Here is a 27,634-nt window from a genome sequence, read left to right on the forward strand (position 1 = left end):
TCCTTTTGGAAACTTTTTTAGGCAGCTGGCCTAAAAAAACAAATTAAAAAAATGGGTGCATGCCAGTAACGGATGGGCTTCAGGTCCTCTAATATATACAAGAAAAATCAGCACTTCAAACTGGCTGAGATGGTGGTGAACAGTGTGGTTCTTTTATTGCATAGCAATTAGCTGGCTGGAGAACGCTGCTAATAGCTATGAAATAGAAAAACTACCATGTGCACCGATGGGCAGCGATCTGTTGCTGTTACAGTGGCACACTGTTGCTGTATATATTAGGATTGGTCAGACCCCCCAGGATTCAAGTACCCCAGGGGGTCTAAAAGTACGTAAAAAATTACAATAATTTAATATAAGCCTAAAAGTTTCTTAGCACTGCTAAGTTAATGATTTTTTTGTTTATTTTTATGTTATTTCCCCAATATTAAATTCCCCAATCTATCAAAAAATAAAATTAATTATCCAAATATCCAAATAGCTACTTTTTGCCATTTCACAACACTTTAAACTTTGAATAGAAAGTGACAGTAATAATGCCCTCAAAACAGTAGCAATTAAAACGTCAGCTCATCTCGCAAAAAATGACACCTTACTCAGGTCTGTACACATAAGTATGAAAAAATTATTATCAGAACAATATATTAAAAACTAATGTATCTTTGTGCTCGTACTGACCCAAAGAATTAAGGGGAGCAGTCGATTGGGGTGCACATTGAGATCCATAAAAACAAGCCACAAGAAAATGGCGTAAATTTGTTTTCTTTGCCCACATTTTATTACATTTGAATTTTTTTTCCAGCTTCCCAGTACACAACATGGAATATAAACTACTGCCACTAGGAATTACTATCTGCAGAAAAGTCGTCATACATCTCCGTACACAGAAAAATAAAAATGTAGAAATGCAAAAAATAAAAAATTACCTGCTCCTGAAAGGGTAATTAGAGGTGGAATTTAAGATGCAACACTGTAACAAAATTTGTGTGCATTTTTCTTAAACAGTTTGTAAAATGGCCAGATTTTAACTATATTAAAACATAACTTTTATTTGTAGTATTAAATACTGTATCTTAGCTTAGTGTTTTTCAGAAAAATGTTTATCACACAAAAATGAGCGGACCCTATAGCTCGCTAGGGCATATAAATATTTACTAGCAAAAACTGTTACAAACAGTTCGGAGAATGCCCTTACTTCTGCAATACTAAAACATAACTTTTATTTCTAGTATATAATTGTAGTATATAATACTACAAATAAAAGTTATGTTTTAGTATAGCCAAAATATGGGCATTTTTCAAACTGTTTGTAACAGTTTTTGCTAGTAAATATTTATATGCCCTAGCTAGCTATAGGGCCCTCTCGTTTTTGGGTGCTAAACATTTTTTTGAAAAACACTAAGCAAAGATGTAGATGTAAAGTAGATGTACAAATGGTTAAAAGGGTATATAAAGCTTTTACCGTCACAATTAAAAAATATGAACCACAATATAAAAGACCCAGTGGAGCTATGATCTGTACAAGACATAGCAGATAAGATTTAATTTGGTTGCTGCAGCCACGAAGCGTACTTCCACTTCAAATAATTCAGGGGAATTTTGGAACTGAGGATCCACTTTCCTCAACTCCATTTTCTACTTCTGAATAGCTTTGGAAGTTCTAGAGACCTCGCCAAATGTATCATAGTTGCTGACGCTGGATAAAAAAATCTGCCAAGTTTAGATTTACATTTAGATATTTTAAGTAGATCTGCTCCCAGCAGGTTTTATTTTCAGGATGAATGAGGGAAATATGTACTAATGCTGTTTTAGAATTAAATAGGGGCCGATTTATTACAGTATCTTATGCTGATGATAAATCTGTCACATAATTAGGCTCTCAAGTCTAACTTGTGGTGTATTTCCTAGCATAGAAATTTGAAACTCTTGTCCTTAGCCTTTCTAACTACAAGTTAAAAAGTGTCTAAAACTCTTGTTAAGTTTAGGACAAAACATCTTAGACTATTTTTAGTGCAAATTATTGCAGAAATCTGGTTTATCTTGCTGAGTAAATCTCCCCCATTAGGTTACTCAGTGCTCTTGTAAAGACTGTGTACCTAGGTCCCTGACTTATTATCTGGACAGTATAAACATCATTTTTGGCAGCTTCTGGTTGTATCATTTATTTACAGTTTATTATTTGATTCCCATTAGAGCTGGTGTATCTGGTTTTCTGAGAGATAAAGTATTAAACACTCGTTACTGAATGAGATTAATGTGACAACGGGGAATTTTCCATGTAACAGGATAATGGTTTAATTATTGTCATGTGACACTAGAGAGTTCACTCTTAATATCTTATTCTATGCTATAAGCATTAAGGTCTTTATCTTCCTTGGAGTTTCTTAATCTTATTAATTCTGGTACTTTCCATACATTTGACCCGATTGGGAAGTCCTTTAAAAGGGTTGTGTAGCACTTACCTTGACATTGGGATAGTTGCTTAGTAGTAACTAATTAGTTACTAAATAATGGACAACTGCAATAGAGTCTCAAGGGAAGGGTGTAGAAATATCTATCCCAAGTAAAGATGGGCAGTTCCTGTATCACTGGTATAATGAAAAAGGTGAAAGCTAAGCCTCACTCTATGTAAAGAAAAATGCAGAACAAAGGGTAATTCCTTATCTGGCTGTATTGTGTACACTGTCTTTGGCTGACCATCTGATGCTGCACTATAGCATCATGGGAGTGAGAGCAAGAAAAGAGAATGAAACAGCAGGGGAAATATAAAACAGAAAAAAAGAAAGAGGCTGCATTTTAAATTAGGGAAACAAAGGCACAGTGGGTACAGAAAGTATTCAAACCCCTATAATTTTTTCATTGCAGCCAATAGGTAAATTGGTCAAAACATTTCTATTATTTGCTCATTAATGTACACTATGCACCCCATCTTGTATATATTTTTGCTAATTTATTAAACAAGAAAAACTAAAATATCTCATTTCTATAAGTATTCAGACCCTTTGCTGTGACACTTATATTTAACTCACATGCTATCCATTTCCTTCTGATCCTCCTTGAGATTGTACTACTCCTTCATTGGAGTCCAGCTGTGTTTATTTAAACTGATTGGTCTTAGGAAAAACACGCACCTGTCTATATAAGACCTCACAGCTCACAGTGCATGTCAGAGCACATGAAAATTATGATGTCTAAGGAATTGCCCAAGGAGTTCAGAGACAGAATTGTGGCCAAGGTAACAGAAGAATTTCTGCAGCACTCAAGTTTACCAAGAGCACAGTGGCCACCATATTCCTTAAATTGAACAAGTTTAGGACAACCACAACTCTTGCTTGACCTGGTCTTCCAGCCAAACTAAACTATTGTGGGAGAAGAGCATTGGTAAGATAAGTAAAGAAGAGCCCTGTGGCTATGCACCAGAGATGCAGTACGGAGATAGGAGAAAGTTCCACCAAGTCAACTATCACTGCAGCACTCCACCTGTTGGAGCTTTATGGCAGATTGTGCTGACGGAAACCCCTCCTCCAGAGGGGAAGACATATGAAGACCTATACATACAGTTTGCAGAGAAACACATGAAGTACTTTTTGGTGTTAATTCTAAGAGGTACGTGTGGAGAAAACTAGGCACTGCTAATCACCTGCCAAATACAATCCAACAGTGAAATATGGTAGTGGCAGCATCATGCTTCGGGGTTGTTGTTTTAGTTGCAAGGACAGGACAACTGGTTGCAATTGAAGGAAAGATTATTGCGGCGAAATACAGAGATATCCTGGATGAAAACCTCTTCTAAAGTGCTCTGGGCTGAAGATTCCACCAAGACAATGACCTAAACACAGAGCTAAAATAACAAAGCAGTGACTTCAGATCTACGCTTTAACCATTCTTGATTGGCCCAACCAGACACCTGCCCTAAACCCAATTGAGCATCTCTGGATAGTCTTAGAAATGGCTGTCTACCAATGTTCACCATCCTACCTGAGGGAACTGGAGAGGATCTGCAAGGAAGAAGTGCAGAGGATCCCCAAATCAAGGTGAGAAAAACTTGCATCATTCCCAGGAAGACTCATGGCTGTACAATCTGAAAAGTTGCTTCTTCTCAATACTGAGCAAAGAGTCTGAATACTTATGACCATCTGATATTTACATCCTATTTGCACATGCAGAAAGAATGTTTATAAATGTCGTGACAGTGGCCAAGTTCAAACAGCTATATCTCCTGAACCCTGGCACCTAGAAACACAAGTCTTTTTTACTCAAATGAGGTAAACTTTATTGAAACTGTGGCAACATTTCGGTGTTAATCATCTTTATCAAACAGCTTCACAAGTGAACCCAACCGGGTTTATATAGGAAATATGGCATACAAAATTTGAGTAAAAGTGAGCATATACTAAAGTGCAAAACTTGCATATAGCCTGTGGAAATAAGAATTTACATAATAAATAGCATTTCATAAACACTATGTGATATATTTCTTGAGCAATTCATGATTACAAAAGACAACAACCTAATAAGGAGATATATACTTATATATATCCTATATATTCTCATATATAGACACATATGCATAATGATTACATATCAGTGAATAATTTTTCTCAATTCCCCCCTTGTCTAAGGGCCAGTATGTGCTCTATCAGTACAAACTTGACTCTTAGTGTGTTCCATCTCTGCAAAATGTCTAGAGACAGGTAAAAAAATTTTCTGATGGTATACTGATGTTGGGTGAACCTTGCTTTAAAATCCAACATGGTCTCCCCAACATTTGCCAAATTGTATATAATCACCTGATTATATACACACATATGTGATATACATATATAGATTATGTATGGATGCTTTACAGAACCAGTGATACACACTCTGAAATTTGTAGTAAAAATTTTTTATTTTTATATTCAGCTTTCTATTTCCAAGATTTCATACTGTAACTCTAGGAGTGGATATCTCCGGTTATGTGAACTATACATACATAATCCATATGGTATTAGATTTGTGTTTCTAGATGCCAGGGTTCAGGAGCCTGTTTCTAGGAGCCTTCAGCTGAAGGCAGGCAAGCATAAGGAGCAGCAGGAAAGACTTAGCTTATAGTTTGAAGAATTGCAGGAGTACATTCACCCTCTGCATTTATAGCTAAACCTGGTTAATAAAAAAAAATGTTATAGTCATGTATCAGCTAATTTTACAATTAAAAAAATATGTAATTAATAAAACTATGTTATCAAGTTAAAGTCTCACATATCAAACAAAGTAAAAATAGTTTCGATTTGTAAAGCTTTTGCAAACATATGATCATTTAAACAAGCACAGAACAGAACTGCAAGATTGACCTGGATATTCAGGCATCAATGACCTTCAGTCACAAGGGGTTAATACATTAGCAAAAACATCTACATTTCTGTTTTTTTTTCTGTCATGATGGGGTGCAGAGTGTACATTAATGATCAAAAAAACTTGATCTTACCAATTGGCTGTAACGAATGTCAGCTCACCAGACTGGGAGCTGTGTGAAGAAGCAGGAGGGAGGAGCTGTACAGGAGCACAAAAGTGGGGGCTGAGAGTTGAGGAGTCTGCAGTACAGACAAGTGACATGTTGTTTTTTGAAATGCATCCAAACCAAAGCCCAACCCCTAGGACTACACAGAGGATTCTGTCATGGTGCAAGGTAAGTTACAACACACAATTTTATTCTAAAGCAAATGCTTAGAGAAAACAAAAAGGCATATTTACAGTGCAGCTGTAGTGAGCTTCTGTAACCTCTCATTAGTGACAGATTTCCCTTTAACAGGTGTACCTTTTTATCTGTTATTTTTTTAGATTGGAATCTTTTTGAACTCTATTTAACTAAATACCTTTCTTTCAGATAGCGGAACTTGTCGCTACAGAATTTTACGACCAAGGAGATAAAGAGAGACAGGAACTAAAAATTGAACCAATTGTAAGTTGAAGATGATCGCATGAATTCTACCATTATTCGGGTCACATTGACAAGTTTATTTTGCAGATTATGTGGAGTCCTCATTATAATATTTGCCCTTTGTGTGTCACCTGCCTGTTGTAAAAAGTTGCTTCAGTTCCCATATACCATATGATGTCATTTAGTTAAAGGTTTCTTACTAGACCATCTATGAGCCACAGAGAATCGTTGCTTTTGCATTTGAGAGATGGCAGAACCATGTGATCATTACATATAGTAAACTTTGATTGAATTTAGTTGGCACTAGAGATGAGCGAACACTAAAATGCTCGGGTACTCGTTATTCGAGACGAACTTTTCCCGATGCTCGAGTGCTCGTCTCGAATAACGAACCCCATTGAAGTCAATGGGAGACTCGAGCATTTTTCAAGGGGACCAAGGCTCTGCACAGGGAAGCTTGGCCAAACACCTGGGAACCTCAGAAAAGGATGGAAACACCACGGAAATGGACAGGAAACAGCAGGGGCAGCATGCATGGATGCCTCTGAGGCTGCATAATCGCACCATTATGCCAAAATTATGGGCAACAGCATGGCCATGACAGAGTGACAGAATGAAGCTAGATAGCATCTAAAACATCCAATAATTGACCCTGACACTATAGGGGACGGCATGCAGAGGCAGCGGCAGCAGGCTAGAGAGTGTCATGGCGACATACCCTAAATGGACTCAGGCTTCAAACCAATGGGTGGCAGAGAGGAACCAAAGGAGGTGAGCAAGAAGCGCTCAAATAATATCGGTACATGATAAAAGTTTGCCAGTATATTTTGTGGATTACACAGCAGGGTGGCGACAAAGTTAACATGGAAGCCATGAAAACAACCCAAAATTCTGCCTGACACAGCTCGTTTGATAAGGGGACCATGTATGGAGGCAGTGAACTAGTAGTAGATTAAAGGTGCTGCAGTTAAAACTATGTTAGTTGGATCTTGGCATGGAGCTGGCGCTCCGCTGCCAGGCGAGCTTTCGCCAATCCAAGCCCCTGTCTATAGGCTACTCCCCAAACAGCACTTCTAAGAACCTTTTGTATAAGATCAAGTGTAGTAGCGTTCTTATAAGTTTAGGATATGGCGGGTGAGGGGAATATAAACAGATGCGCAAGAAGCGCTGAAATAATATCCCTAAATGGTAAAAGTTTGCAAGTATATTTTGGGGATTACACAGCAGGGTGGCGACAAAGTTAACAACTTTGATGTGGAATGCCCTGTAATAGCTCTTGGGCGGTGTGCCTTTTATCGCCTAGGCTCAGCAGTTTCAGCACCGCCTGCTGTCGCTTAGCGACGGCACTGCTGCTGTGCCTAGAGCTACCGACTGATGGCGCCATGCCCACGGATGGTAATTCGGAGGAGGAGGAGGTGGAGGAGGGGTGGGAGGAGGTATAGTAGGCCTTTGAGACCTGGACCGAGGTAGGCCCCGCAATTCTCTGTGTCGGCAGTATATGACCAGCCCCAGGGTCAGACTCGGTCCCAGCCTGCACCAAGTTAAGTGTAGTAGCGTTCTTATAAGTTTGGGATATGGCGGGTGAGGGGAATGTAAACAGATGCGCAAGAAGCGCATGATGCGCATGGAGCTGGCGTTCCGCTGCCAGGCGAGCTTTCGCCAATCCAAGCCCCTGTCTCTAGGCTACTCCCCAAACAGCACTTCTAAGAACCTTTTGTATAAGATCAAGTGTAGTAGCGTTCTTATAAGTTTAGGATATGCCGGGTGAGGGGAATGTAAACAGATGCGCAAGAAGCGCTGAAATAATATCCCTAAATGGTAAAAGTTTGCCAGTATATTTTGTGGATAACACAGCAGGGTGGCGACAAAGTTAACAACTTTGATGTGGAATCCATGAAAACAACCCAAATTTCTGCCTGACACACCTCGTTTGATAAAGGGACGATGTATGGAGGCAGCTATATGGACGACTTTTGGAGGTAGCAATGGAGACAACGTGTGGAGGCTGCTATGGAGACAATTTAATTTGGATAGTGCCTGTATGTGGCAGTCCCAAACATTTTTCAAACCAGAGGAGCAGGTAGGTGGCCCTCCAGTAAAATGGGATAGATTGAGTGCCTGTATGTGGCAGTCCCAAAAATGTTTCAAACCAGAGGAGCAGGTAGGTGGCCCTCCAGTTAAATGGAATAGATTGAGTGCCTGTATGTGGCAGTCCCAAAAATTGTTCAAACCAGAGGAGCAGGTAGGTGGCCCTGCAGTAAAATGGAATAGATTGAGTGCCTGTATGTGGCAGTCCCAAAAATTGTTCAAACCAGAGGAGCAGGTAGGTGGCCCTGCAGTAAAATGGAATAGATTGAGTGCCTGTATGTGGCAGTCCCAAAAATGTTTCAAACCAGAGGAGCAGGTAGGTGGCCCTCCAGTAAAATGGAATAGATTGAGTGCCTGTATGTGGCAGTCCCAAAAATTGTTCAAACCAGAGGAGCAGGTAGGTGGCCCTGCAGTAAAATGGAATAGATTGAGTGCCTGTATGTGGCAGTCCCAAAAATTTTTTAAAACAGAGGACCGGGTAGGTGGCCCTCCAGAAAAATGGAATAGATTGAGTGCCTGTATGTGGCACTCACAAAAATTGTTTCAAACAGAGGACCGGGTAGGTGGCCCTCCAGAAAAATTAAATGCATGAAGTACTATAGCAAGAGCCAGTGGGCCCTGTCAAAAAATAGCCATTTTCCTCTGCTTTACTGTACAAAGAGGAGGAGAAGGAGGAAAATGAGGAGGAGGAGGAGGAGTGGATCAATTATTCAGGTTGAGCTTCCTTCACCTGGTGGAGATTGGAAATTCTGAGAAATCCAGCCTTTATTCATTTTAATAAGCGTCAGCCTGTCAGCGCTGTCAGTCGACAGGCGTGTACGCTTATCGGTGATGATGCCACCAGCTGCACTGAAAACCCGCTCGGACAAGACGCTAGCGGCAGGGCAGGCAAGAACCTCCAAGGCGTACAGCGCCAGTTCGTGCCACATGTCCAGCTTTGAAACCCAGTAGTTGTAGGGAGCTGTGTGATCATTTAGGACGATGGTATGGTCAGCTACGTACTCCCTCACCATCTTTCTGTAAAGATCAGCCCTACTCTGCCGAGACTGGGGACAGGTGACAGTGTCTTGCTGGGGTGACATAAAGCTGGCAAAAGCCTTGTAAAGCGTACCCTTGCCAGTGCTGGACAAGCTGCCTGCTCGCCTACTCTCCCTCGCTACTTGTCCCGCAGAACTACGCACTCTGCCGCTAGCGCTGTCAGAAGGGAAATACTGTTTCAGCTTGTGCACCAGGGCCTGCTGGTATTCATGCATTCTCACACTCCTTTCCTCTCCAGGGATGAGAGTGGGAAGATTTTGCTTGTACCGTGGGTCCAGGAGAGTGAACACCCAGTAATCGGTGCTGGAATAAATTCTTTGAACGCGAGGGTCACGGGATAGGCAGCCTAGCATGAAATCTGCCATATGCGCCAGAGTACCAACGCGTAAGAATTCACTCCCCTCACTGGCCTGACTGTCCATTTCCTCCTCCTCCAACTCCTCCAACTCCTCTTCTTCTGCCCATACACGCTGAACAGTGAAGGACTCAACAATGGTCCCCTCTTGTGTCTCGCCAACATTCTCCTCCTCTTCCTCCTCATCCTCCTCCACCTCCACCTCCTCCGATATGCGCTGAGAAACAGACCTCAGGGTGCTTTGGCTATCAACAAGGGAATATTCTTCCCCCGTCTCTTGTGACGAGCGCAAAGCTTCCGACTTCATGCTGACCAGAGAGTTTTTCAACAGGCCAAGCAGCGGGATGGTGAGGCTGATGATGGCGGCATCGCCACTGACCATCTGTGTTGACTCCTCAAAGTTACTCAGCACCTGACAGATATCAGACATCCACGTCCACTCCTCATTGTAGACTTGAGGAAGCTGACTGACCTGACTACCAGTTCTGGTGGAAGTTGACATCTGGCAGTCTACAATCGCTCTGCGCTGCTGGTAAACTCTGGATAACATGGTCAGTGTTGAATTCCACCTCGTGGGCACGTCGCACAACAGTCGGTGAGCGGGCAGTTGGAGGCGGCGCTGCGCTGCCCTGAGAGTGGCAGCATCTGGGCTGGACTTCCTGAAATGCGCACAGATGCGGCGCACCTTCGTGAGCAAATCAGACAGATTGGGGTATGTCTTGAGGAAACGCTGCACTATCAGATTTAACACATGGGCCAGGCATGGCACATGTGTCAGTCTGCCGAGTTGCAGAGCCGCCACCAGGTTACGGCCGTTGTCACACACAACCATTCCCGGCTTGAGGTTCAGCGGTGCCAGCCACAGATCAGTCTGCGCCGTGATGCCCTGTAATAGCTCTTGGGCGGTGTGCCTTTTGTCGCCTAGGCTCAGCAGTTTGAGCACCGCCTGCTGTCGCTTAGCGACGGCACTGCTGCTGTGCCTAGAGCTACCGACTGATGGCGCCGTGCCCACGGATGGTAGTTCGGAGGAGGAGGTGGAGGAGGGGTGGGAGGAGGAGGAGGCATAGTAGGCCTGAAACACCTGGACCGAGGTAGGCCCCGCAATCCTCGGCGTCGGCAGTATATGAGCAGCCCCAGGGTCAGACTCGGTCCCAGCCTCCACCAAGTTAACCCAATGTGCCGTCAGCGATATATAGTGGCCCTGCCCGGCAGCACTCGTCCACGTGTCCGTGGTCAGGTGGACCTTGTCAGAAACGGCGTTGGTCAGGGCACGGATGATGTTGTCTGACACGTGCTGGTGCAGGGCTGGGACGGCACATCGGGAAAAGTAGTGGCGGCTGGGGACCGAATACCGAGGGGCGGCCGCCGCCATGAGGTTGCGAAAGGCCTCGGTCTCTACTAGCCTATAGGGCAGCATCTCCAGGCTAAGCAATCTGGAGATGTGCACATTAAGGGCTTGGGCGTGCGGGTGGGTTGCACTATATTTGCGTTTCCGCTCCAGCGTCTGGGGTATGGAGAGCTGAACGCTGGTGGATGCTGTGGAGGATCGTGGAGGCGACGATGGGGTTTTTGTGCCAGGGTCCTGGGCAGGGGGCTGACTAGCAGCTGACACAGGGGAAGGAGCAGTGGTGTGCACGGCCGGAGGTGAACGGGCTTGTTGCCACTGAGTGGGGTGCTTAGCATTCATATGCCTGCGCATACTGGTGGTAGTTAAGCTAGTAGTGGTGGAACCCCTGCTGAGCCTGGTTTGGCAAATGTTGCACACCACAGTCCGTCGGTCATCCGGTGTTTCCTTAAAGAACCTCCACACTTCTGAAGATCTAGCCCTCGCCGCAAGAGCCCTCACCACGGGAGCTTCACTAGTTGACAGTGGCGCTGATGCACCAGCTCTGGCCCTGCCTCTCCGTCTGGCCCCACCACTGCCTCTTCCAACCTGTTCAGGTCGAGGACTCTCCTCCGTCTCAGAAGCACTGTGTTCACCCGGCCTCTCAACCCAGCTTGGGTCTGTCACCTCATCATCCTCCGATCCCTCAGTCTGCTCCCCCCTCGGACTTCCTGCCCTGACAACAACTTCCCCACTGTCTGACAACCGTGTCTCCTCATCGTCGGACACCTCTTTACACACTTCCACTACGTCAAGAAGGTCATCATCACCCACAGACTGTGACTGGTGGAAAACCTGGGCATCGGAAAATTGCTCAGCAGCAACCGGACAAGTGGTTTGTGACTGTGGGAAGGGTCCAGAAAACAGTTCCTCAGAGTATGCCGGTTCAAATGCCAAATTTTCCTGGGAGGGGGCAGACTGGGGGGGAGGAGGCTGAGGTGCAGGAGCTGGAGGAGTGGGGATTTCGGTGACATGGGTGGACTGCGTGGAAGACTGACTGGTGGTGGACAAATTGCTCGAAGCATTGTCAGCAATCCACGACATCACCTGTTCGCACTGTTCTGGCCTCAACAATGCTCTACCACGAGTCCCAGTAACTTCAGACATGAACCTAGGGAGTGTAGCTCTGCGGCGTTCCCCTGCTCCCTCATCAGCAGGTGGTGTCTCACCCCGCCCAGGACCACGGCCTCTGACCCCTGCAGTAGTTGGACGCCCACGTCCCCGCCCTCGTCCTCTACCCCTAGCCCTCGGGTTAAACATTTTTAAAATGAGAGTTATAACTTTTTTTTTTTTTTTACTTCTTTTTGTTTTTTTTGGTGTTTTTTTGTGTTTTTTTTTTTTTTTTGTGTTTTTTGTTTTTTTTTGAGTTTTTAAAACCAAACAATCCTATCCTATTGCTATGGCTATTTTCTAGCCAAGTATCAAAGGAAGCACACTACTATGCCAGATGAGATGACACTGAGTTATTGCCTAATAGAAATCCAACCCCTACTGAATTTTGCCACTTCGGCCTTTGCTATGGATATGTGCGCCACTAAGCGCAGAACACAGCGGTCGCAAGTCTCACTACAAATTGCTCAGAATTGGCAAGTACATGCACTGCAGAAACTACAGCCACCAGCAGATCAACCAGAAATCAAATATATAGAACGCTACTGTAGGCTTCAAGAAGCTGTTTGTATTCTCCTATGGCTATTTTCTAGCCAAGTATCAAAGGAAGCACACTACTATGCCAGATGAGATGACACTGAGTTATTGCCTAATAGAAATCCAACCCCTACTGAATTTTCCCACTTCGGCCTTTGCTATGGATATGTGCGCCACTAAGCGCAGAACACAGCGGTCGCAAGTCTCACTACAAATTGCTCAGAATTGGCAAGTACATGCACTGCAGAAACTACAGCCACCAGCAGATCAACCAGAAATCAAATATATAGAACGCTACTGTAGGCTTCAAGAAGCTGTTTGTATTCTCCTCTGGCTATTTTCTAGCCAAGTATCAAAGGAAGCACACTACTATGCCAGATGAGATGACACTGAGTTATTGCCTAATAGAAATCCAACCCCTACTGAATTTTGCCACTTCGGCCTTTGCTATGGATATGTGCGCCACTAAGCGCAGAACACAGCGGTCGCAAGTCTCACTACAAATTGCTCAGAATTGGCAAGTACATGCACTGCAGAAACTACAGCCACCAGCAGATCAACCAGAAATCAAATATATAGAACGCTACTGTAGGCTTCAAGAAGCTGTTTGTATTCTCCTATGGCTATTTTCTAGCCAAGTATCAAAGGAAGCACACTACTATGCCAGATGAGATGACACTGAGTTATTGCCTAATAGAAATCCAACCCCTACTGAATTTTGCCACTTCGGCCTTTGCTATGGATATGTGCGCCACTAAGCGCAGAACACAGCGGTCGCAAGTCTCACTACAAATTGCTCAGAATTGGCAAGTACATGCACTGCAGAAACTACAGCCACCAGCAGATCAACCAGAAATCAAATATATAGAACGCTACTGTAGGCTTCAAGAAGCTGTTTGTATTCTCCTATGGCTATTTTCTAGCCAAGTATCAAAGGAAGCACACTACTATGCCAGATGAGATGACACTGAGTTATTGCCTAATAGAAATCCAACCCCTACTGAATTTTCCCACTTCGGTCTTTGCTATGGATATGTGTGCCACTAAGAGCTAAACACAACGGTAGCAAGTCCCCCTGCTAATTCCTCACAAAATGGTAAAAGATGCAAATTAAAATAAAAAAAGTAGAACGTTATTGTAGCCCTAAGAAGGGCTGTTGGGTTCTTTGAGAATCACTCCTGCCTAACAGTAAGCTAATAGAACACCCTAACGCTTTCCCTGACCAGCAGCAGCTCTCTCCCTAGCGGCATCCAGAGACAGAATGATCCGAGCAGCGCGGCCAGCGGCTAGTCTATCCCAGGGTCACCTGATCTGGCCAGCCAACCACTGCTATCGACGTGTAAGGGTACCACGTCATGCTGGGTGGAGTGCAGAGTCTCCTGGCTTGTGATTGGCTCTGTTTCTGGCCGCCAAAAAGCAAAACGGCGGGAGCTGCCATTTTCTCGAGCGGGCGAAGTATTCGTCCGAGTAACGAGCAGTTTCGAGTACCCTAATGCTCGACCGAGCATCAAGCTCGGACGAGCATGTTCGCTCATCTCTAGTTGGCACCTTAATGTGATGCACTCCTTTAGTAATAACAACTGATTAATTGAAGCTCCAGAAGCCGAACCCATGCTACTCAGCATCAGGTAACAGATGGGACAGTATGTTTAATCAGAAACATATTTTTAATGTTTTATTCTGTATTTTATAGGATCTGATGAACAGAGACAAGAAGGATAAAATACCCAGCATGCAGGTTGGATTTATTGATGCAATTTGCTTGGAGCTCTATGAGGTGGGTTAATGCAAATCATATTTCTCTCTTAAACTTAAGACGCATATCATTTCTTTAGATTTGTAGTGTACCAGAACCAAGCTTATTGTTTAGAAAAAGTAGCTGAATCAAGCTAACTACATAGAAGCAGGACTTGAACCAAGCTAACTACATGGACACAGTACTAGAACCAAGCTTACTGCATAGATATGATACCAGAACCAAGTTTACTATGTAGGTGTAGTAGCAGAACCACGCTAAATACACAGATTTGGTACCAGAACCAAGCTTATGACATAGCTATGGTTCAATAACTTTGCATACAACATATGTACAGTACCAGTACTGAGCTTACTACATAGACAAGGTAACTGAAGTAAGTAGGGGTACTGACCCCTGAAACCACAGAGGAGGCTTTCAGCAGTAAGTTTTTGACAATGCTATTTTAACAATCTTCATATTTGCTTTTGGTCATCATTATTGATATACTAACATTTCTGCTTAGGCCTTAGCAGAGGTGTCTGAATCATGCTACCCACTACTGGATGGCTGCTTGAGGAACAGACAGATGTGGCAATTATTAGCAGAGCAGCAAGAGAAGAATCTGCTCAATGGAGGCGGCAACCAGCCAAAAACGAACTGTGACATTGAATAACAACAACGTCGTAGAGTCTTGTGGTACAGAATAGTATTACACTGTTTGGAAACCAAAATATATTTTGCCACTGTTATATTTATTAATTTCACATTTTCGTTTAAGGAAATAAGAACATGTAAATGGAATATTTTGTAGAGAAGCAATATATTTTCTCATGTGCGCAGCACTTACCCATTGGAGGCTCTTGGGTTTGATTCCTTTTTATATTGACCAGTGCCTTAATATGTAGGTGCCATTTTAAATTAAGAAGGGCGCCTGTTTAATGTAGCACAGAACACATATAACATTTTACTGCATTATCGTTACACATACTGAATACTGAATCAACTTGGGCTAATACTATAAACCATGTAGCACAAGATAATGATGTGATTTGATGTAGATATTGTCTAAGAACAGAGTCATTATCCAACTCACACAATAATTCTAAACTTTCAAAGAACTTCCTTTTTTACTTAACTGCTTTATAGTGTAACACTATTGCTCATTATAACTCTAGGATTCAGATAGGAGCTGAAATACCAAATAAAGAGAAAGACTGCAGCTTCAATATAGTGATACATCCACAGAGAAGACTTCACATCTTTTTCTAATATATGAGGCATGTTTTGTTATAGTTATACACCTCATTTAATTAACGCTTAGGCTCCATTTACACACACGGTTTATCTAATTTCAAGATAAACTCGTGTGTACAGAAAATTCACATTGATAAAATCTATCCCAATGATTATGTGGTAGGCACAGATAAAAAATATCTGAACTAGCACTTTATTATTATGAAAAAAAAGGTTTATTTTAAAGGGAACCTGTTACCACTGCTACACCCTGAAAGCCCCAAACAGTACCTTATCCGGCAGTTACCATGTTTCTAAATAGTATTTTTAATAGGCAAACATTGCAGCATTCCTAAAAAAAAGACTTTTAATCTTTCCCACTAATCCCTAAGATAAAATCACTCCCCTAACTCAGAGGTGACCGATTTCCTTTAAAGAATTACAAAACTTAGGAAGGTAACGGTTGGTTCTGTCCTATCTGTGACTGTAAAGCTACTACGAAGACCCAATTCCACATTTGTAAATTTGCTCTGATTGGTCAGAAACCGGCGTGGGCCCAAACCTAAGTTTTGTAATATCAAATGATACATCACAACTGTCTGAATGGGTTTTGGTGTCACTGCTTGCAAGGATGTGTTGAGCACTCTGGATATGATTTATAACTATTACATACATGATAATGGCAGTAATCTTACTTGTATATATTCCTGACAGTGACTACTGTTATCTTGGGTTTAAGATGCAAGTTGTATCACTCCTATACTTTCTGTAGCGAAGCTGCCTCTTTAAGTTACTCTCACATGCAGTATTATGGCCAGGTTGCTGGTGCTAATCTTTGGCTTTTGTGACATGAACGTACTATGAACACATGTTTTCTCCCCCCTCCATGATGTACCAGACATCACTATACATATAGATCTTCCTATATAGATCCCTGGCTATGTCAGGACTATGAGAAAACTATGCCTGGGTTATGGGGAAATCACTTTGTAAGCATTATGATGCACCTAGGTACTTTTCTTAGCTCGAAAAAACTGTTTACGTAAACATAAGCTCAGCTTTACAAACCAATGTTGGTTGGAAACATCTGCAAATAGCTGATAGGTTATCACCACTATAACAGAAGTTACTGGTACACTTCACTGTTCTAGGAGAGTGCAGACATGTAGAGGTTAACTACATACCAGTCACCTGAAAACTGGCTGTGTTATCTTTGCATCATTATGTGGTTTGTTGCTTGTAATGTTACAGTGGTAGGAAGTGAATTCATACCATTTAGTCATAAAGATGCTTTTCATTTCTGGGAGCCTTCTTTTTGAATAGTATCTGTTTTATGTTTATATTTATTTTGTTATAGACCTGAAAGAATATACTTTTAGTTGCAATAATAGTGACGCTAATTTTATATACCACTTAACAGCCCCTCACTGTGTTATAAGTCTCAACTCAAACTTTATTGTAATTGTTATAATTTTACAAAGTCATTTGTGGGTGTTATTTGTCATATCATACTCCACAATAGCAGATGCCACCCAAATGAGAAGATGAGAAAATGAATCTGCTTGTTTCATAAGACGGGGTTCACATCACATTTTGTTCCATACATTGTAAGGATTTGTTTGTTGGATTCCGACATGTTCTTACAACATATGGCACAGACATAACCTACTGTATGTTTATACAGTGGAATACATCGTCCATGGGCATAAGTGACTACTGGACAATAAATCAACACACAGCTAATAATTCCAGAGAATTAAATTGATTTGACACAAAACTAATGAAATTGTCAGACATAAGTTGTGACATAAGAAGTGCTGCTGATGCTGACATTTAACAATGAGTGGTATAATAGGCCCTTTAAATGAGCAGCGATTAATTATTATATTTCTAATACTTGTTCCAGATAGAAATCCACCAGTTTAAATGGCGCCAATGGTTTGTCTTTGAAGGGGTTGTCCACTTCCAGCAAATAATTTGTATTGTTTGTGTAAGGAAATTTTCCTATATATTTTCTGTATCAATTCCTCATTGTTTTATAGATCTCTGCTTGTTGTGCTTCTATAGAAAACTTCCATTGGATAGAAACCTGTCCATGGTCATGTGATGGACATGCAGGTGCATGAGCTTTTATTATCAAACGGCTCTGATTACTCCCTGTGATATAATGGTTCCTGCACCTGAATGTCCATCACATGATCATGGGCTATTCACTGGAAGTTTTCTATAGAAGCACAGCAAGCAAGAAATTATTTCTGTACACAAACAATATCAATTATTTGCTGAAAGTGGACAACCCCTTTAACTTCTAGAAATATATTTTATAACCTACAACAAAATATAGAATTGGGTATAACCCAAAACTCCCAAAAAGTAAGGTAAGACATTCATCATCCTGCATCCATACATTTTTGTAAAGGGAAATTCCCTGTTTTTATTTTTATACCTGAATGTATTAATTATACAAAATGTTTTATGTTGGTGTCATTGACATATTTTTATGTTTTAATTGTAAAAAGTTTCAGAACGCACATGTAGGTTTTGTCTTTTTAGGGATTTCTCTAGGTAGACACATTTATTGTAAAATAGAAAACTGTAATTTTAGTACAAGATCCTCATGTACTGCACAGGGATCATATTGTGAAAGTTAATTATCTTTTGCAGTTACTCTACTTTACTCCGGACAACCCCGTTAACATTTATAGCATAACCAGTGATAATAAAGGACATACTCAGATGTCAGGTGTCTCTTACCCATATGGCGAGACCAATACTACAAATGTTACATTATTATTATTAATTTTAATAGTCGGAGGTTCAGTAAAATCTTACCTTAGAGCCCAAGAGCTTCAAGTTACACCTTTAGTCGTATGTTCCACTTCTGGGACCCCCCATCTATCAGGACCCCCCATCTATTCAATCAGTTGTAGAATCTCATTGGTTTGTAGTGTTATCTGCAAGGTGTTTCTGGTCACTTGTCTGTTTGCCTGAAGTTCTGCAGAGAAAAAATTACTTTATGGAACGTTTAAGTCCGTTTGGTTTATAATCTTAGGTGAGATCAGGAGATGCAAAAAGATAACATAATTGTGTACATGACACATAAGGAATTGGCAGTACAGGCGGTCCCCTACTTAAGAACACTCGACTTACGTACGACCCCTAGTTACAAACGGACCTCTGGATATTAGTAATTTATTGTACTTTAGTCCTAGGCTACAATGATCAGCTGTAACAGTTATCACAGGTGTCTGTAATGAAGCTTTACTGTTAATATTGATTCTTATGACAACCCAACATTTTTAAAATCCAATTGCCACAGAGACCAAAAAAGTTCTGGCTGGGATTACAATGATAAAATATACAGATCCGGCTTACATACAAATTCATCTTAAGAACAAACCTACAGACCCTATCTTGTATGTAACCCGGGGACTGCCTGTATATTAAATATTTGTCACCAGTTGTGTACCATGTAGTTACTGCAGTCAACCTCAAGGTGGCATAATACACATAAGAATAATAAATATAGACACAGACATGCAAAAGATGAAACTTGATTAAAGTAAAGCACATAAAAGCTGTATGCTAGTTATGACAAAACCAGCATTAAAACTAAACCAATTGATGGAAGGTGCAGAGTTAGTACGGTTTCACAAGTTTTTTTCACGTCAGTGACTTTAACCGAGGCCATGTTGGCTTATGGACATACAGATTTTCCTGGCTGATGTGATTTTCTCTAGTGCTTTTTCCAACTTCAGTTTTTTTCCAGTGATCAGTGGGAGAAAAAGGTAGAATCATTCTTGTGTTCACCATAGTGAAAAAAACTGAAGTGTGAAAAATCACATTGAAAAAAAAGGGTCAGTAAAGCATCAGTGAAAAATCACTAAAGCCATGAAGAGAAAACCAATCTGTATGTGCCCATGAGGGCAGATGCACACTGACGTAATCAGTCCATGGACCACTAAACAGCAGCGCCGAGACTGTAGTCTTGTTAATAACAGGATAGTGTGACATTGTAGAACAGTTACAGAGATGCACCAGGATGCACTTTGTATATATGGCAGATGCTTTCAGAGGCTGTAAATGTTCACAAGCAAAAAATGCTCAGTATGTGCTGGTCAGATGAAAAAACATCCACTTCTGAGTGCAAGCTGAATAAAAGTAATAATTTTATTAGAAATGCTGTCCCTTCTACAGAAAGTTTCAATACAACAAAAAACCACCATAAACAGGCCGATGTGAGTTACCTACAACTATACTTACCTTGAAATGTCCTGCATAGGTTTCCGTAGAAAAACTGTTATCTTCATTACACATGATCGGCTTAAACTAACCAAGAAAATGGCTGTGTGAAACCATTGTTGGCTGACAATGATTGTTATGTACCTGTTGTTTAATCTGATTACCAGCAAAACGTTTGAGATACGTAGAAGCCACAGCACAGTTAATTCGTTGCCACCAACAGGTAAATTAACAAAGTTTTCAGTAGGTTTCCAAAGGGACATGTGATCTTTGCTGCTATAACTGCTAAGACATTGAAAACTTTTCTGATTTCCAGCAAGGCAAGGTTTTCACCAACACAAACAACATTTGACACCTTTTTCCTTTACTGGGATTCATTCCTTTTCTAAGGTAATTATAGAAAATAGGAGAAGAGATTTCTTAGGACAGTAGTGGCAAACCTTTGGCATGGGTGGCAGAGGTGTCACTCGGAGTACCCTCTGTGGGCACCTAGGCTATCATGCAAGCACAGAATTCCCATACAGAACCCAAAACCTCCTCCTGCAGTCCTTGGCCACACAGGATGTGCTGTGATCAGTGCTATTTTAAAGCTACGCATCCTTAGCTGCCTGGGACTACAGGATTAGCAAGGAAGTACAGACAAGGCTGCGTTATTATTATTGGTGCATCTGCTCTGGGCCCCACAATTCTCCCTATGCATGGGACCCTGGGAGGAAGCTAAAGTGATCATCTGAATCTCTCCTCTTTCTTTCAACTGTATTGGTGTTCTCAGGACTCCGATACAATTAAAAGCCATGACAAAACAGATAGCAACATGTTACGGCTTCAATTGCCATGTTGGCACTTTGCATTTAAACAAGTGGGTTTGATTGTAGTTTGGGAACTCAGTCTCTAAAAGGTTCGCCATCACCGTCTTAGGGTGTCCATGCATGAAGTACTGTAGAAGTTTTTTTTACAGATTCCACAAAAACTTTTCCGCAAAAACCACACACTCTTGTACCATTCATTGTGGCCAATTTGCCTTAAAATCTCAGATGCTTTGGCAAATTATTCGCATACCAACAGTAAAGTACATGCAGCTTTTGTAGAACAGTTCACAAAGCAAAAATTGCTATAAGCACTGGCACATTAACAAATTCAGTGTGAACCCAGCTTTATCCAGGTCCACTTTGTGTGTTTAGTATGCACTAAGTAGTGAGACTCTAAGGGTACGTTCACACATTCAGTTTTTCATATGCAGTTTTTAATGTCCAAACCTGGAGTGGAGCAGTAGCACCTCTCAATGATATGTTCTCACCAACCAGAAAAACTGAACATGTGAACACACATGCCGTGCGGGCATACCGCTGTGTGCTGGAGAGAAAACAGCGGTGCAAGTCTGCAGACTCACAGAAAGATAGAGCATGCTCTATCTTTTTGCGGTGTGCGGCCCGGATTGGTGCCACAAATGTGTGGCACCGTACCGCTGCTGGGCCGCCATTGCCTTCTATGGGGATGCACATGCTGCCGCAAATTTGCGGCCGCATGTATGTCCCCGCAGACACCCATGTATATGAGCCCTAAAGCAGAAGAGCTCTACTAAGAGCATGACTACAGTGTGTAGTCTTCATGTGGGCAAAATTCAGTTGTTGACCAAGCACTACAGTAGACCATTGATTTATGTTTATTGTTAGTAGATGTTTTGTAACCTGCAAAACTAAGCTACTCCTAACTTAAAAAAAAAAATATTGTGGTAATTGATTCTTAGGTGCATCATAAATGCATCATGCCCACACTGTGTGATCATACCCTCATACCACTCGGGGTTGACTGATGCAGCCTGCTCCTGAGTTATAAGGGTTATTTCACAGGCACATATTCTGTCTATCAACCCTCACTAGCAGCAAAATATGTCCTGCTGTGGTGTGAACATGGCATAACATCAAGAATATGAACCTTGACCATACTACCCCAAAAACTGCTACACATTTCCTTTGTTTTAAGAATCATGGCACATTCAGATCTCCTTTTTTTGCACATGTTCAGTGTACATACCACAGAAGCTATTAATGTACATGCTGCACGTATCCATGTACTTATACTGACAGACATATCCCATTTTATGAGCAGACATTGGGATATGTCTGGAATTCTTCATACCTATATATTTTTACAACAAATGTCAAAAATGTAGGTATGATTGTAGTCTTACATAGTTTATACGGTTGAAAAAAACCACAGGTCCATATTATGTACTTGGCATGCATGTGCTGTGTTGTAACTGTGCTTATAAATTCTGTTCTTCGAATCCTCTTCTACTACAAAATCTGTAAGAAATGATGTCAGAAAGCAATAAATGTAATCAATATGGTGCAATACTCCTGTTATAAAACCACACGATAACAGTATCAAAAGAGACAGTGCCAGCACAGGAGACTTGAGATGCAGTTATAAGTTCAATCTGAGTGCGGAGGTGAGCAGACATGGTTCATGTAGCTTTGATGCTTCTACCTTCAGATTTCAACGGATCCTTTTCACTTTATGAGATCAGGTTTCAGTAGTTAATAATACAACAGCAAAGTAGACTGTACTTTTCTACACATCAGGAACCCACTGAATGAAATTGATAAAAGTGGCACAGAAAAGTATGTAAATGTGAAAGCTGACTGTCTAAAGTTAGTTGGATAATAGCTGCTCCCTTAAAGCCAAACATGCATGTTTAGTGTTTGGGTGCGTGTTATGTCTAGAGGGTTTATGGGTAAGGTGCTGCTGTATCTCTGAAGTTCTCTGCACAGTATTCTAGAAGCAGACTACTCCATACTCAGCACTTCTAAGCTGTAGTCTCAAAAAAGATGGGGGCATCAAGGGCAACTGTTTTTGTCCATGTGCTGAAATGTCCGCCAGGTCTGACCTTGTGAAGATACCGTCTGGATCAACTAAGAGATTGACATCTCTTAGTAGACCTGGCACGCTGGAGGGTTGTAGGATTATGACAATACTGCAATTATAATTTAATGTGTAATCCCATCCTCAGAAGTTGTGACTGTAAATACCATGTAGTTTTGTCACAGTGCAATATTGTCTGGTGTTTGTCAGCTGCTCCTGTCAATAGCAAAATTCCCTCATCATACTCACTTTTCTAACGGGTGATTTAAAGTACAACTCTAAAGTATAAAAACTTTTGCCTAACTCTGCACTAAGCAAAATAAGCAGTTCTCTAATTTACTATAATTAGCTATCTGCAGCTGTTTAGCAGCTAGCAGAGGTTTTACCTTGTCCCCCAGGCTAATCTCCATTTGCCATGCTTTCTGGTTGCTATAAAAACCGTATAGTACAGCTAGGGAGGACAAGAGGCTTGTTGGATGGTCTGTAGGGCCTGTAGTGACTTGCTTCAGGCCAGCTAAGTACATGCAAGCTGTCCAGCATCATTGAAAGTCCTTCAGTAATGTCACAAGCATGTGACTCATCACATGCTAAAGATCGGCCAATTGCAAACATGCTGTCCTCTTCTGGCTTCAGTGGGGGTAAGCCTATGTCACAACCAGGAAGTTCCCACCCACATCAGAATAAGCTGAATCTGAAACAAATTTTATACCAGATATATCTCAGGCTAGGAAGAAACCAGCAGCATGATACAGTTATATTTGGAATCGTTATTAAAGACTCTCTCCAGCTGTGCTAACACTATTTTTTGTCAGTAACTTTACTGTTAGGCTTAAAGGAGTATTCCCACAAAGACAAGATTCTTCAATAAACTCAGGATAGCAAAATAACACATTCTAATCACTGTTATTAACAACGATACAGCATTTCACAGATATAATTCTAACCTCTCTCTATCAGTGCTGGTGTATACAATTTTGGTTGCCCCGGGATACAACTGTAAATCTTCTGACTATGGTTGGCAGGGCAGATTCTTCCCAAGAATATCTTCTTCTGTCTGCACACTGCAGTGCTCTCTGCATCCAGCCCCTTCTTCCTCCATTGAAAGACCAGCTCACACACAGACACTTCCAGGCAGCAGTAGACTGTACTCTACAAGCTACAGATAAGGTCTTTATCCAGGGGAGTTGTGGCTGAGCAGACGGTGTGTGTTATAGCTGAGATGTAGCAGAGCTGAAGTGTGTCATTGTATGTTATATCCATCTCATGGATGTCATCATCTCTGATCTGTCACATTTCTCTTTTTCTATGTGTCAGATACTAGTAGAATGTTCAGAAGATAAATAATAGTGTAGATAAACCCTGTACCCTGATAATCTAAGCACATTGTCAGCACACAGCATCTCACAGCACTAGAGAGATCATGAATGTTTGCTTAGAGAGTCCCCACCCACACTCTGAAATTTTACAATGACCATCCCTGAAATGGCAATAAAACCAAGTAAAATTGTAAAGTAAAGGGGTTAAAAATTAGCTTTATTGTGTAAACATCACTAGGGGGTTATAATTTGAGAACTTTATTTCATGCAAACCGAAGTGTTTCAATAATGTTTCTAACTATCCTGATACATTAATACTTATTAAATTGTTTATCTGACAAAGTTATATAATGCATGGTGCTGTAGGGTCATTTTGGCCCCACAACTAATATCCCAAAGCTGTTAAACCCAATGCCTCTGGTGGTTATGTTATTTTATTAACTGCAGTGGTCAAGGGCTGTAAAGGGGTTAACTTGTACAGGTGATTTTATCTATAATTTGTTTTGACAGACAAAGCTTCATATGTAAACAAATCTAACAGTGCTATCTAGTCATTTCTGGATTCTATGGCATTTCTGTTCATGGCAATTGTTTGCATCTGTTTGAAACTCTCGCTGACCAAAAAAATCTGCATTTTAGTCCCATCAGTCAGTAGTTATTTCACAGACCAGCAGCAGGATCTTAAGTTACTAATAATCATGAGGAAAACAGACAAAAATGAAGATTGTAGAGAAACGTGGACCTTGATTCACCAAGTTCTAGAAAATAAAGATCCACATTTCACTATAAATTGGAGTACTGGCAACATTCCATTTGGTGGACCTGCTACAAATTGAGTGGTGAAACAAAAGAAGCTTGTGTTACTGCTGCATTATCCTAAGCATTGAATATGTACCATTAACATGTTGTGACTACATTTTGTGCCAGTTGCCAAAAGATGCAGCAACCTTTGCACATAAAGTATGAATATACAGTAATGTAATAAGTGTAATAATATAATAAGTCCTTATTTATCCATCAGCAAATCTGAAAATGTTTTCAAAACCCTTACTTTGCATTGCTTATACTTTAAATGATTTGTTTACGATGAGATAAAGTATGTGTCTTGTGAGGGATTGACCTCACTGGTCACAGAAATGTATTTCTTTATAGAGACACAGACAAGCCTGAAATGTCTAAAGCTGGAGCTTCTTGCTCCAGGATGAAGGATTGTAAACCAAGCACACTGACATACTGACTGGTGCGTGCCCCCTCTGGCAGGATCTGCTCTTCTTAGAGCTTCCTATGCCGTTGTTTTTAAGAAAAAAAAGGCTCCAAGCGCAATAGATGTCAATGGAGCCTGGAGCCCCTCTGGCTCATTTGAATAATTTTAAAAACTTTTTTTTGTAAAAACCAGGACATTAGAAGCTAAAAGAAGAGCAGATCATGCCAGAAGGGGCACGTACCAGTATGTCAGTGTGCTTTGTTTACAATCCTTCATCCTGGCGGTAGATGTCCTTTAAGTTATAAATAACAGTGTGTGAACTATACACCATTCCAACTACTGTCTTGCATTATAAAGACACAGGAATAAGTGTCACTTTGCCCATCATGAACTCCTATTTTAAGTGTCACAGGGCCTCTGAAGGCTTCCTTGGTTCCAAATTTAAGCTGCAGTATGAAACCTGATGCATGAATTTTTTTCTTGTCTAAATAAAATTTTCCAGCAGTGAAGGGTTAAAATTCTACTCGCTCTGTGAGATTATTGTTATTGATCCTATGTAGCCAGGACTTTTCTACTTAATAAGCATGTACTGCCATATAAAGAGTTTATTTAAAGTGGACATATAGTTTGAAGAATATCATGCAAAATTTGCACAATATTCCTAGAATTGCACAATATGGTGAATTTCTTTAAATGTGTTGATTTATTTGTGTTAATTGATCCATTATTTAATCAATATCAGAAAACTATAAATATTTGAATAATACCTAGACCTGAAAACAAATCATTCTTCTACATTAGTGGCTGCCCAGCATTGTCGGTAACAGCTGAAAAGCTACGTATTGGAAGTCTTTGTTATAAATTACTGTAGAGTATGGTTTCTCTGAAAAAATGTAGATAATGTTTATTGTACAGGGCACATAATAAGATAATCCTTTATTAGTCCCACAGTGGGGAAATTTACAGCGACAGACCATGGGGTCAGTGAGGAATGTGGATATGGAAGTTGCTGTAAGTCCAAACAAACACAATGGGGGGAGACTTATCAAGACAAACAGCCAGGAATTGAGACTATTTCCCCTGCCTGGTGGACGTGGAGGGTGATTGAGTGGGGTGTGCCCCACTGCGCAGTGATACAAGCCCATGTCAGCAGTTCACTACACATTATTTACATGCCCTGGGAGAAGCCAGTTTTCCCTGTGTCATTATTTATGTCATTTTTTTGCTTTCTGTCAATCACGACTGAGAATTCTGTTTGATGTTACTTGTTTTGTGTCAAACATAATAAAACATTCCCTTCCTATAAGTTTACCTATGAACGTAAATGCACACTTCTGAGAACACACTTGGAGGATTTTATAAACTATTGCACATGAAAATCTTATAGGTTGATATTGGTTACAGATCTACTTGTGCACCGTTTTTTCACATGTACATAGTTTCCGTTGATGTTTTATTTAATACTTTGTTCTAATGATGGTCACTTCTGTTGTGTCAGTTTGTACTATATGTTACTCCTGAAGTCATTTGCACAATCACTTATTTTTGTCACTTTTATTTTGTTGAAGGGTGAATTGTAGAGACTAGATCTGTTCACTCACGCAAACACTTTGTAATGTTATTAGAGCAGACTACTTATAGCGAGTCCTGTATATTTTATTTGTACTATTTCTGACTGTAAATAAAGAAATGAATATTTTATGCCTTGATTTTGTGTTTTTTTTAATTCCCTCAGTGATGATAACAGGCATCTGTTATATCTGCATTTTGTTCAGTGTCTCTTCGCTGTGTCATCTGCACTTGCATAAAAGAGGGATGCTGGCCTTTTAGTTTCCAAGTATTAATAATTAGAAAAACCTAGTGCACACAGGAGACATCCGCTTCCAATCAGTTTTTTTGAAGCCTCATAGACTTACATGGGAGAAACTACGATGGAGGTGAGGAAAAAGGATTACGAACAAAATGTTTTTTCTCAGGGTCTTAAGGTCTGCGGAAAAAACAGTGCCCATGACTATGAGGCTGTGTTTACATATTTGGGCACATTTACTTACCCAGTCCCTGCGCGATCCCCGATCCAAAATGTCCGACAAAGATGAACTTTGCTGTGATTCGCGTAGATCGTGCGCCCAATATCCTGCAAGTGTCGATTCCCCGCTCAGGTCCACCGGAATTCACCATCTTCTTACCGATGCATGTGAGTGCATGGCTTGCGACACAATATCAAAGTTATATCACACGCTTAGTCCAAATCAGTTGGATCGTCCGACAGCATGCTCCCCCAATTTGTGTCGCATGAAAGCTGGCGCGGATGCGACAAAATCCCATCGCGTGCAACAAAATCCTCTTCTAAATGCGGCGCAAAATGGAAATCAGCTGAATATCTGACAAAAGTGCGGCCACAGGACCTTTAGTAAATTTATCCCATTGTGTTTGAATTACATATTGAAAATCCTTGAGCAAAATGCATCACGACATGTATACGTGTTTTGACCAAAATGCTGGTATTTGTAAGTAGTGTGGTATCCTAACTCGAATCCTAACTGGACTGCCCGCTGACGTTTTAAGTTTTCAGGTCCAGAGTTTTATACTGCAACCAGGTGTCAAAGA

The 27,634-nt window shown here is 41.1% G+C and overlaps 1 protein-coding gene across 6 annotated transcripts in view; it reads left to right on the top strand.

Moving 5' to 3' along the window:
- PDE5A (phosphodiesterase 5A) overlaps positions 1–26,736 on the top strand; it is a 208,779-nt gene extending 182,043 nt beyond the window's left edge. For all 6 annotated transcript variants that reach the window (XM_072119190.1, XM_072119184.1, XM_072119188.1 and 3 more), the window contains exons 19-21: positions 5,864–5,938; positions 14,123–14,206; positions 14,691–26,736. In XM_072119190.1, coding sequence (XP_071975291.1) covers positions 5,864–5,938; positions 14,123–14,206; positions 14,691–14,840 — 309 coding nt within the window. In that variant the 3' untranslated portion in view covers positions 14,841–26,736. The remainder of the gene's footprint in view (positions 1–5,863; positions 5,939–14,122; positions 14,207–14,690) is intronic.
- Positions 26,737–27,634: the final 898 nt, after the last annotated feature.

The sequence above is a fragment of the Engystomops pustulosus genome, chromosome 1 (genome assembly GCF_040894005.1).
Source record: "Engystomops pustulosus chromosome 1, aEngPut4.maternal, whole genome shotgun sequence".
NCBI lineage: Eukaryota > Metazoa > Chordata > Amphibia > Anura > Leptodactylidae > Engystomops > Engystomops pustulosus.